This window comes from Octodon degus, unplaced genomic scaffold (assembly GCF_000260255.1).
Source record: "Octodon degus isolate 3935 unplaced genomic scaffold, OctDeg1.0 scaffold00274, whole genome shotgun sequence".
Lineage (NCBI taxonomy): Eukaryota > Metazoa > Chordata > Mammalia > Rodentia > Octodontidae > Octodon > Octodon degus.
Genome location: NW_004524850.1, coordinates 777,531 through 790,265, shown reverse-complemented (window position 1 = coordinate 790,265; position 12,735 = coordinate 777,531). Strand labels below are relative to the sequence as shown.

Sequence of the window (12,735 nt, the reverse complement as noted above, 5' to 3'; positions counted from 1 at the left end):
TATTTATTTTTATTATTTTTTTTTTTGCGGAACTGGGGATTGAACTCAGATCCTTGCATTTGCCAGTCAAGTGCTTATTCCTACTGAGCCATCTCCCGGCCCCTGTGTTTTCAAATATCACTATCTTATCAGACATTATATATATCATAGAAAATAAAATGTAATTTTCACATTCATTGTTTACTGTTTTTTGTTTATTGTTTGTTTTGTTTTGGATTATTTAAATACTGTTAATGAGGCCTGGTGAGGTAGCTCAGTGGACTAAGCTCCTGCTCAGACAAGTGCAGTGACCGTGGTTCAATCCCTGGCACCTCATGTAGCAGTGGTCCTGTCTGAGGGCATGACAACCCAGCCAACGAGACCTGCTGTGATGGCGCATGCCTGTAATCATAGTTTTAGGGGGGCTGGAAACTGGAGAATTGCTTAGTATGAGCTGTGCGGTGAGACCCGGTACCAAGTACAAATAAATAAATAAATAAATGCTGTTAATATTGGCACCGTACTGAAAATCCAGATGAATCCCACTGTGTTGATCGCGTTGATTTTCAAAGACTCCTCCAATCTGAAGTCTATTCATGTGCTAAAACAGTGCAATGCCCAGCCCTGTGGCGTTGGTGGGGCTGGCGGTGTGCCGTAGCATCCATGGAAGTGAGTGCAGGAGTCCTCAGAAAAGCAAAGACAGTCATTCCATGTCATTCAGTTAGATTTTTTTTTTTTTTTTTTTTTTTTTGGCGGAACCGGGGATTGAACTCAAGCCTTTGTGCTTGCCAGGCAAGCGCTTATTCTACTGAGCCATCTCCCCAGTCCCTTTTTGTTGGTTTTGAGACCTGGTCTCTCTGTAGCCCAGGATGGTTTCAGACACACAGGATCCTCCTGCCTCGACCTCCTGAATGCTGGGATGGCTGGCACACACATCCCACCAGTGCCACCCCTTGGCCGTATCCAGCTACACTTCCATTGAAACTGTCCCCCACAGTGTTAAAACTAATCATATTTTAATGGTACTTCAATACCCATTTGTAGCAGCACAACTTAGAGAAGGTAAGCTCTGGAAAAAGCCTAAATGGCCATTCACAGATGAGCTGATTAATATATTGTGGGAGAGCCTGGGCATGAAAGGGCACGCTTGGAACCCAAGTACACTAGGAAGCCAAAGCAGGAAGGTATCTAATCATGCTCAGCCTAGGCAATTGAAGGTTGATGAGACTCTTTCCAGATAAATGTATAAAAGCATGTGAGTATGTCTCACAGCTGGTACCCTAGGTTCAATTTACCACACCAAAAGCCATGTGATGGGCACAAAGTGGAAGAGGGTCACCCACAAATGCGCCAAGTGACGGCACTCGCCACAATGGGGATGGATCCAGAGCCCGTAGTGGTAGGTTACTGAGGCAGAACTTTCAGTGTCCCCAAAGCTTGACTCACAGAGTACATAGAGGACAGCGGGAGGACAAGAGAATGCAGACACTTGGGAGTGGCTGAACAGGCTCGGGCAGGAGAGGATGGAGCCAGAGAGGACAAGATGGCAGACATCATAACTACTGGGAACTTGGCGCATCACCATGGATTACACATAAGCAGAATGAAGGTCAGGGCTGTGTTTTGTGGACGGGTCCATCCCAGACTCGTAACAACTCCTAGTTGGGTAAAGAAAGGCTGTGTCTTTACCCAAGACATCATTCAGGGTGCGCCGTGGGGAAGCTGACAACATACCTCTCAGGAGCATCAGGCCAGAGCTCCTCGTGGGGAATAGTACTAGAGGACACAAACGTGATTGGTGGGTTTGTTGAGGGGGGTTTTGGGTTGGATTTTTTGCAGTACCAGGGATTGAACGCAGAACCTTACACTTAACAGGCAAGCGCTTACTCTACTGAGCTCCCTCACCAACCCGATTGAGGTTTTTCTTCTTTTGTAGAAGTGAAGCCGGAGCACGATCCTGTGCATACGAATTATGGTGGCCACATGGAGAGATGGGTGCTCAGAGTCCAGCTACACCCGCGCACCTGACCGTCGTTGTTGTGAGTCCAGGCGAAAGCCTTTCCCCGGGAAGACCCCTGGTGGGGCGGTCAGCAGCACATGGACGCGTCCTGTCCGACGCGGCACTCGGACCACACGAACAGCGAGCCTTTCAAGAGAAGCTGTCTACGTGTAACGAACGTGGTAGAAACTACATCCAGTCCTCTCAGGGACATACAAACACAAGTCCTGAAGGGAAACCCCGTGAATACATGCCCTGTGTGGAATCCTACCACTCTGATTTCACTGATGAAGGTACCATTGCAGAGAACACGGGTGTCACTTCGGTCATTACAACCAGCAATGTTGAAGTCAGGGGAACAGGTCACCGTGAAGTGAATATGGATATATGCGGACCATACGGAAGAACTTTGAACTTTCCCTGCAATGTTCAGGCGCCTGAAAAAGCTCAGTATGGAGAAAGTACCTGTGTGAAGAAATACGGAAAATCCTTCCCCGACGATGCTCTTGATAATCATGGGAGAAGTCACACTGAGGAGAAACCTTGTGAGTGTATGCAGTGTTGGAAAACTTTCAGAACACAGCGCAGGTTTCAACTACATGAAAGAATATTCAGTGGGGAGACACCCTATATATGTAAGCAATGTGGGAAAGCTTTTGTCACACATCATAATTGTCCGTGCCATGATCGGACTCACACTGGGGAGAAAGCCTGGACATGTGTGCTGTGTGGAAAAGCATTCCGGAGCAAATCAGGTTGGAAGATACATTACAGCAGTCACTCAAGGAGACCATACGCATGTCAGCAGTGTGGGAAAGCCTTCAGCACTCCTCATTCCTGTCAGCGGCATGAGCTTATTCACACTGGAAAGAAACCCTACAAATGTAAGCAATGTGGAAAAGCTTTCTTCACACATTATGCTTGTCAGAGGCATGAAGGGACTCACGTTGAGGAGAAACACTATGTATGTAAGCAGTGTGGGAAAGCTTTCAGAACACAGGATACATACCAAATACACGAAAGAATTCACAGTGGGGAGAAACCCTATGCATGTAAGCAGTGTGGGAAGGCCTTCAGATCACAGGGTACGTGTACAATGCATGAAAGAATTCACAGCGGAGAGAAACCCTATGAATGTAAGCATTGTGGCAAAGCTTTTCTCTTACGTGGTCATTGTCAAAGGCATGAACGGACTCACACTGGGGAGAAACCCTATGCATGTAAGCAGTGCGGCAAAAGTTTCAGTGATCGCCAGGCTTGTCAAAGCCATGAACAGAGACACACTGGGGAAAAACCATACGCGTGTAAGCACTGTGGCAAAGCTTTCAGCGAACGTCGTTCTTTTCAAAGGCATGAAAAGAGACATACTGGGGAGAAACCCTATACATGTAAGCAATGTGGGAAAGCTTTCAGATCACAGAGTACATGTAAAGTGCATGAAAGGATTCACAGTGGAGAGAAACCCTATGAATGTAAGCATTGTGGCAAAGCTTTTTGCACACGTGGAAATTGTCAAATTCATGAACGGACTCACACTGGGGAGAAACCCTATGCATGTAAGGAGTGCGGCAAAAATTTCAGTAAACGCAGTGCTTGTCAGAATCATGAACAGAAGCACGTGGAGAAGCACCCTGTGTGCATAAGCAGTGCAGCAGACGTTTCCATGAATATGGTGCTTGTCAAAGGCATGAATAGAGATGCTGGGGTAGAACCCTTATGTGTGTAACCATCCTGTAAAGCTTTAGTCACCCAGATTGTGAAAGATATGTACAGACTCACACTGAGGAGAAACCGTTTCCATGTAGGCAGTGTGGGAAAGCTTTCACCACACATTTTTGTTGTCAATTGCATGAACATATTCACTCTGATGAGAAACTTTATGTGTGTTTTATGTGGGAAACCTTTCAGCAACAAAGTAGTTTGGATCATTTTTTCTTTTTGCGGAGCTGGGGATTGAACTCAGGCCCTTGCATTTGCCAGGCAAGCACCTATTCAACTGAGCTATCTCCCCGGCCCCAACAAAGTAGTTTGGAAGGGACATGACACACACTAGGGCTTAACCATATACATGCAAGTAATGGGTAGTACTTTCGTAACATAGTTGTCAAACACGTGAAACATTTCACACTGGCAGAAACCCTATGTACGTAAGCAACAAGGAAAAGCTTTCAGCACACACTGTGCTTGCAAAGACATGAAGGCACTCACTGATGAGAAACCCTAGGTGTGAAAGCAGTGTGGAAAAGATTTCAGCCCAAAAGATAGGTGGGAAATTTGTGAATGGACCCACACTGCAAAAATCCTATGTATAGGCTGGGAGATGGCTCAGTAGAATAAGCGCTTGCCTGGCAAGCGCAAAGGTCTGAGTTCAAATTCCTGATTCTACACACACACCAAAAAAACTATGTATATAAGCTTTGTGGAAAACCTTTCGTTACAAGTAGTGTTTGTCAAATTCATGAATGGACTCGGGACGGACCCTGTGCAAGGAAGGGTGATGCCTGTCAAAAGCATGTTCAGTCTCACACAAGGGTAAAGTTTATGTTAATGTGGGAAAGCTTTGAGCCCAGAGAATGAAGTTCATGAAGTCACGCTGGCCAGAAACACTGTAAGCAGGGGGCCTACCCATTAGCTCAGTTGTTTAAGTGCCTGGTTAAACAAAACAGCCTCAGTGAGCTGTGGTTCCATACTCAGATACTCAAGCCAATCCAGACCAGCGCTGGAGGCAATCTGAGGCCACCAAAAAAAAAAAAAAAAAAAAAAAAACTGTAAGCAATGTGGGAAAGCTTGTGACCAAGACAATAATTATGGACTAAAGGAAAAATATAATGGAGAGAAACTCTATGTATGTAAGGCTTTCAGTGTGTGAAAACCTCTGGCACAGAGATTGTGAAGCATGTAGACAATCTCGTGGGGAGGAGTCCTCTGTGTAACCAGTGGGAAAGTGCTCAGATGACACAGGCATTGTCCACAACATTGATAGAGGGGCCGGGGAGATGGCTCCGTAGAATAATCACTTCCCTGGCAAGCACAGGGGCCTAAGTTCAATCCCCAGTTCCGCCAAAAAACAAAACATTGATAGACTCACACTGGAGAGAAGGTGGACCTAAGGCTGACAGCATTTGGCACAAAAAGGTTGTCAAGCTGGGGGCCTGCCCATTAGCTCAGGTGTTTAAGTGCCTGCTGAAACAAAGCAGGCTCAGGGTGCAGTGGTTCAATCCCTTCATCCTCAAGCCAGACCAGACCCGCCCTGAAGGCATCCTGAGCGCTGCCCCTCCCCCCAAAAAAGATGGTCAAGCTGCTTGGAGGACTGTTGTCTAGCAAAGATCCCACATATGGAAGTCTGGGAAGATTGTCCCCACACATTGTGGTTGTCAGACATGGAAGAAGACACACTGCAGAGTAACCTGCATGTAAGCGTTGTGAGGAAGCCTGTAGCTCCTTCAGGGAAGGATTACCCTATTGAGATGCTATTCTTTTTTTTTTTTTTTTGGCAGAACCGGGAATTGAACTTTCCCTTAGGCTTGCCAGGGAAGTGCTTATTTCACTGAGCCATCTCCCCAGCTGAGATCCTATTCAAATGGAAGCAATATTTGAACCCCAGCATGCTGTGCCTGCCATACCCCCGGGGCGGGGCGAGTTGGTCACTGAGACTGGGCTTGGTGGCACAAGCCTATAATCACAGCGCTCGCTTGGGAGTGCAAACAGGAGGATCACTGAGTCCGATATGCACGAGACCCTGTAGACCCCGCACAAAATACAGTAAAAAAAAAAAACAAAACAATGTGAATGTGTTCAGTACAGAGGTGTGTTCATTAATGTGTGTGTGTTCATGTACAAAATCACAAAGTGCCAGCAAATACGCACAGTTATGTCTCAAAAATAATTTTTGCATGAACAGTATATTTGGGGAAATATAGCTGCCTGGAGGGACAGGAGGGGGACCCTGAGTGGGTGGTCCCCAGAGGTGTTTCCAAGTACATGAAATAAATTACACTTGGAAGAAAGTGTAGGAGCGGGGAGATGGCTCAGTGGAATAAGCGCTTCCCTGGCAAGTGCAAGGGTCTGAGTTCAATCCCCGGTTCTGCAAAAAAAAAAGGAAGAAAGTGTATAAAAACTATGGAAAAGATGCTTTACTAAGCATTACGCAAATTGGGAAGAGTCAGTGAAGCATCTGGAGGCTGTGCATGAAAGGAAGTCCTGGGGCTCGCTCCCACCACCCTACATCTCTCTTTTTTTTTTTTTTTTTTTTTTTTTTTTTTTGCGGAACCAGGGATTGAACTCGGGCCCTTGCCAGGGAAGCACTTATTCCACTGAGCCATCTACCTGTCCACCACCCTACATCTCTTGAGGATGGGATCAACCTCTCTACATTGGAACGTGGGGTCACAGCCTGGCTCCAGGCCTTGGGAATAGCACAGAAATGCCTGCTGAGAAACGATCTCAGTGAGCTGCCCCTGTACATACCAGCTGACACCTTCATGGACAGCAAATGGGGCCTGCTGAGGGACGCTGGTTCCCTCCCTAGGGGACACACAGCACCGGATGAGGTCATCCCGCAGCGTGCAGGGTAACCCTCATTGAGGTGACACTTGGGCGAGGTGAAGTTTATTCTGAAAGGGACAGCTGTCATTCCTAGCATGCTCCATGGTGGTCACCAGACTAAAAGTCAAGTTTTGCATGTTTAATGGACACGTGGGTTTATGAACAAGGAGAATATGCGGCGTATTGTATTTTGTTGCTGATTGAGGCCTTTCTGTTAAATATTTAGTCCCCGAGGCAATAGGAACACCAAAGAAGACTACACGAAGGGAAGTATCTTTTAGAAAAGAAATAAATGAAAACAGCTATGTCCTGTATAAATATTTCTGGAAAATGTTTGAAGACCTTTCACATACAAACATGACCAAGTCTGTTCTTGGTTAAGGAAGATGCATGGCCTGTGGCCTGCTGAAAGGCCTCCGCCTCCTTGGTGGGGCTAGCATCCCCTCAGCCAGGTCTAGAATGGGCCTCGCCTTTGCTTCAGGAAGGGTCAGACTAACACAGGGTTTCCATTCCCCACCCCACCCCAACCAGGGATTGAACCCGGGCTCTTGCTCTTAACAGGCAAGTTCTTACCCTAATGAGCTATCTCCCGGCCCAGTTTTAATTTTTGTTTCAGTTTCTTTTTCTTGATACTTGAGACTGACCTCAGGACCTTGCACTTCTCAGGCAAGCGCCTGTGCTGCTGTGCTATCTCCCTGACCCCCAAAAGGATTTATTTTTACCGTATAGCACCTATTCATATTGATTTATGGGGAAGAGATTTATTACAAAATTGAAATTTAAGACTTAATTCTAGGCCGGGGAGATGGCTCAGTAGAATGAGCGCTTGCTTGGCAAGCACAAGGCCCTAAGTTCAATCCCCAGTTCCGGGAAAAAAAAAAAACCAAAAAACTGCTTGTGAGTCTTCAGAAGGTGATGGAGTAGGTTGTGCTTATGCCTCAGTATCCTCCAAGGCCACCCGCTGTCTGGGGAGAGCTGTCTATCCAGAGGAGTTTGAGTGTACAGTTTGTGGTTGGCTCGTGGTCAGTTCTCAGATTCAATTTGTGAGTGCTATGCCCACCCTGGGAGGGGTCCCGTGCATGCAGTACAAGCGACAGGAAGGCTCTCCTGCTGCCCCTGTACCATGGGCCACCATGCCTTGGAGCCCGCTGATTGTGGACTGAAACAGCTACAATTTGTAAGCTAAGTAGACCTTTCCCCTTTAACTCCTGTATTGGACGTTCTGTCCCAGCAATGATGGAACAGGAGCTAACTCAGGCATTTATTGTGCAATTGACCTACAACTATATTTATACTGATGGTTAACAAAGCCAATGAAAACGGAGAAAAGAGCTTGCTTTCCAAACTGCAATGCGTGAGACTTATTTGGATCTTCATTCATGCAAACTTAGGGAAGAATGCAAAAAAAAAATTAAAAAAAAGAGGGGCCGGAGAGATGGCTTAGTGGAATAAGCGCCTCCCTGGCAATCGCAAGGGTCTGAGTTCAATCCCCAGACGCTCCTTCAGTCCTTGCCCGCCCTTGTAAGATGTTATAAGAGGAAAACAGAGCTAATTACAAAGAAGAATCCCGTTACCATGGAAACCAAGAAACTATGTCAGGAGAGGAAGCCAAGAACTCCCCGCTGTGCTTCTGATCTGGAGGGGGCTTGGATGCGCACTCACGCTATCTGGGCGTTCAAGATCTGTAACCTGGGAAAGGCCCGATGGCCGGCTTTATTCATAAACTCTTTTGGGGGCTGGCGAGATGGCTCAGTGGTCTAAAGCACCTACTTAGAACAAGCTTAGCAAAGCACAGGGACCGCGGTTCAATCCCCAGCACCACATGCCAGCCAGCCCCGCCCCCTGGTGGGCTGAGCTGGACACAAACACACGCACACACACAAATAAAATTTTTAAAAAATTGTGTTTTGTCCAATTTTCAGTCTAACGTGGAAATAATCTCGCTGTTTCATCAGAAGTCAACCAGGCTAACCTAAAATACTTATCATGAAATACGCAGTATTGGGCTGGGGAGATGGCTCAGTGGAATAAGCGCTTCCCTGGCAAGTGCAAGGGCCTGAGTTCAATCCCCGGTTCCACAAAAAAAAATGAAAAGAAAGAAATACACAGTATTCAGTCAGATTAAACCAATGTCCCATTCAGTTGTGGATATGGCCCATATTGTAAGCAAGGGGCACTATACAGGGATCTATGCTTTTTTTGTTTTGTTTTGGCAGAACCGGGGATTGAACTCAGGCCCTTGTGCTTGCCAGGGAAGTGCCTGTTCCATGAGCCATCTCCCCATTCCCAAACATGTTCTAGTTTTTGTTATTGTTGTTGTTTGTTTGTTTTTGCAGAACTGGGGATTGAACTCAGGCCCTTGTGCTTGCCAGGGAAGTGCCTGTTCCATGAGCCATCTCCCCATTCCCAAACATGTTCTAGTTTTTGTTATTGTTGTTGTTTGTTTGTTTTTGCAGAACTGGGGATTGAACTCAGGCCCTTGTGGTTGCCAGGGAAATGCTTATTCTACTGAGCCATCTCCCCAGCCCCGGGATTTATGCTTTTTTTTTTTTTTTTTCATTGGCCAGGGAATTGAATCCCCAGTCCCTGCGTCTGCCTAAGCAGGGGCTTTAATCCACTGAGCTATCTGGCCAGCCCATTGAAATAAATGTTTTAAGGATAAGGATTTTCTTCTTGGAGTTTCAGGCATACGAGCTAAGGAAACTTTGAATACTGACTCAATTTCTTTTTTTTTTTTTTCCAAAATTTTATTGATAAACAGCAATGAGACAGTTTCAAATCAAATCGCTAGGACAGTTTCAATAACTAACACACTGCATATATTCTTCTTAGTGGTTAATTGCTGTACAAGATGCGGAGTTGAGATCCTATTTACAAACAACATTAGAACAAATCATTCTATTCATTAAGTGAATGTAACTATATATCTATCCTAACCACTCTGAATACACAGATACAAAATGGACATTCATCGGTATACCCCATTTTTTCTGAGTTCCGTTATTGAATATTATAGGTGTGTAAACTCAGCAAAATATTCTAAAAGAGTCCAGTAGCCCATAATAGCATTGGGTCTTCTGTTTAACTGGCAGTGTCAGAAATTGTTGACCTGAGTCCCCCACAGCTCAACTTAACAGCATGGCTTTACTTCCTATATTTCGTCTTCATACTTTTCTACTGGATGGTTAAGACCAAGGTAAAGCAGGACCTGTGCAACAAGAGTTGTAGCTTTTGGGTCTGAGAAGGTCAGTGAAATCCCCTCAGGATTTATCCTGAGATCCCGTACCTCAGATTGTAGAACCTTTGTCAGTGTCAGCCATGTGGATGAGTCACGGCCATTGCTTGGCCAATGTGCTCTCTGTGAAAGCCTGAGAGAGTGTCTTCTCCCCATGTGACTGTCCTTAGGCACACTTACATCATCGATCACTTTCCTCTTTGGCCCCATAATCTTGTTGATCAGAAAATTTGCTACACTACTGAGTTACATGACGTTACAGTACAAGTTCTCATATGTCCTGAGTCTTAATTGACCTTAGAAGGCTAGGGCCAGAATGTGGACTTTCCTTGCAGCCCTCCTTTTTCTCAAATTTTGGTCTGCAAACTTGGGGATTTATGCTTTCAACACTGTGGCTCTGAGGTTTATGTTCTAAAGACAAGGCCTGGCTCTATCTATAGACCCAAAGCTATTGGACACTGTGTAGCCAGTGTCTCTAGAATTTTTTTACATTGACAGGATTTTATCTGTACATGAACAACATGTCTCAGTTATAGCTAAAACAAGATGACAACTGGAATGAAGGTCAGGGTGGAGCAGGACAAACAGACCTGTGCCAGTGTCCAGCAGAGGGCTGGGATTTTCCCTGCAGTCGTGATTACTCAGGGCTCCTCCATGGAGATGACAGGTAGAGATGACAGTCCGGCCGGCGGGAGGAGGCAGGCCCAGCACCTTCCAGTCCTGCTGGACCGCCTGGGAAGCCGAGGCTGAGCTTGGGGCCTCCGCCAGAGCGCAGTCTCACTTCTCGTGGCTGCCTCAGGAGTCAGGGCCTGGCTTGTGGGCCTCTTAAGGCAGTCCCTCTTACAGTGGCCTGGCTCCTGACAGCAGCAGCAGCAGGTGAACCTCACTGTCGCCGAGCTCTTCTTGGAGCCAAGAGGATCACTTAGGGTCTGTTTTGAGGCCGCAACAAAGGCAGCCGTTTTTATCCCTTTGCTTTCTCTCCCTGGTTTTCTCCTAACTCTGATTGCAGGACACTGTTTCCTTCGTGCCCTATAAAGTATCAAGTGAGTTGTCTGGAGCAAACGGCTCTCTTTTGTAGCTCTTTTCTAATATCTGGAGCTGCCTGAGTAATGAACTTATCTGTAAGAGTAATCTGTCCCTCTACTGAATTAGCATTTCAGAAAGCATGCTTTACCAGTTTTTCGTTAAACATTTTAAGAACTCAGAGGTGCGTTTATCTTTTTCCTGGTAAATAGCTGAAATTTAATAACTGAAGGCTTGGTTTTAGTTCTTTGTAGACCTTCAAGAATACACACTAGAGGGGGCCGGGGAGATGGCTTAGTGGAATAAGCGCTTCCCTGGCAAGCGCAAGGGCCTGAGTTCAATCCCTGTTTCCACCAAAAGAAAAAAAAAACACAACACTAGAAAATGTTTTTTATTATGATCTCCTGCCTGGCTATTAGGCCAGCAGGGGTCTGACTGCTTGGGCTGCAGCGGGAGCAGGTAGTTGCTGTTACAGCTAAACCACGATAGACTGGCTGTCTACCTTCTGGTTGCTTAAAATTAACAATATGGGGCCGGGGAGATGGCTCAGTGGAATAAACGATTCCCTGGCAAGCGTAAGGGCCTGAGTTCAATCCCCAGTTTTGAAAAAAAAAAAAAAAAAAAAAAATTAACAATATGACATTTATTTCCAAATGAAATATCAGCTTGTAATGTTGCCTGCCTTTTCATAGAAGTCAAAGCTTGGTTTCAGATTAACATTACATCTTTCCAATCTATTTCATAAGTCTGAATAAATCCTCTAAAGACATCAATGTACTTATCAGGGTTATCTAAAGATTTATTTTTTTATTTTTTAGTGGAACCGGAGATTGAACTCAGATCCTTGCGTTTGCCAGTCAAACGCTTATCCTACTGAGCCATCTCTCAGGCCCCCTAAAGATTTATTTAAATCTGACATTATCTGTTTTAGGTCACAGAGAAAAAGGCACATAAACTCTGGAAGTTCCAAACTGTCTTTTTACTTCTTTATAAGACAATATCTTTGCATAAACTCAGCTAAGGATGGGTGTAGCCTTGTAGGGCCTGGATTACAGCTGTTTTAGAAGCCCATCCTTCTGAAATGCAAATAAGGGAAACCTTACTTCTAATGATGGTGGGTGAGGCTGTGATTAAGGCTATCTTGTCCAAAGGCCTCCCAAGGTCAGGAAGACCTTGTAGGCACCTGAACCTGTAGCCCACATCTACATTTCAAAACTACAATGACTTTCTCCCATCCAAGTACTAAACAGGCCCGACCCTGCTTAGCTTCCGAGATCAGATGAGATGGGGCGCATTCAGGGTGGTATGGCCCTAGACTACAATGACTTTCTTTTCTTTTTTTTGGTGGAACCAGGGATTGAACTCAGATCCTTGCGTTTGCCAGTCAAACGCTTATACCACTGAGCCATCTTCCCGGCCCCTACAATGACTTTTTCTTTTTTTTTTTCCAAACCGGGGATTGAACTCAGGCCCTTGCACTTGCCAGGGAAGCGCTTATTCCACTGAGCCACTCCCCGGCCCCTACAATGACTTTCTTAAGGCTAACAAAATCTGAACATAAGACTACTGGTCTGGTGACAGGAGTCTAACAGAAGGAAACATAACCATTGCATAAAAAGGTCGGGGGGCTGGAGAGATGGCTCAGTAGAATAAGCACTTGCCAGGTGAGCACAGGGGCTGAGTTCAATCTCCAGTTCCACAAAAAAAGAAAAAAGAAAAAACGTCAATTTGAAGTGAGTACTTTTTGGGCCACAAAAATCTCTTTTTTACTTTTTTTTTTCAACTTCTTTTTTAAAATTTATTTATTTGTGTGTGTGTGCACATAGCCAGCTCAGCCCACCAGGGGGTGAGGCGGGCTGGCATGTGGTGCTGGGGGATTGAACCGCGGTCCCTGTGCTTAGCTTAGCTTGTTCTAAGTAGCTGCTTTAGACCACTGAGCCATCTCCCTGGCCCT

At 45.7% G+C, this 12,735-nt stretch overlaps 3 protein-coding genes across 5 annotated transcripts in view; all 3 read left to right on the top strand.

Annotated features, from left to right (window-relative positions):
* LOC111814145 (zinc finger protein 431-like) overlaps positions 1 to 12,735 on the top strand; it is a 629,125-nt gene that overhangs the window by 71,413 nt on the left and 544,977 nt on the right. The gene's annotated exons all lie outside the window — the stretch shown is intronic.
* Positions 1 to 12,735, top strand: part of LOC101564436 (zinc finger protein 709-like) — a 116,185-nt gene that overhangs the window by 71,406 nt on the left and 32,044 nt on the right. The window lies entirely within an intron of this gene.
* LOC101565213 (zinc finger protein OZF-like) lies at positions 1,983 to 5,025 on the top strand. Its single transcript, XM_023706907.1, has one exon. It carries the CDS (start codon positions 2,229 to 2,231, stop codon positions 3,702 to 3,704), a length of 1,476 nt encoding a protein of 491 aa, XP_023562675.1. The 5' UTR covers positions 1,983 to 2,228; the 3' UTR covers positions 3,705 to 5,025.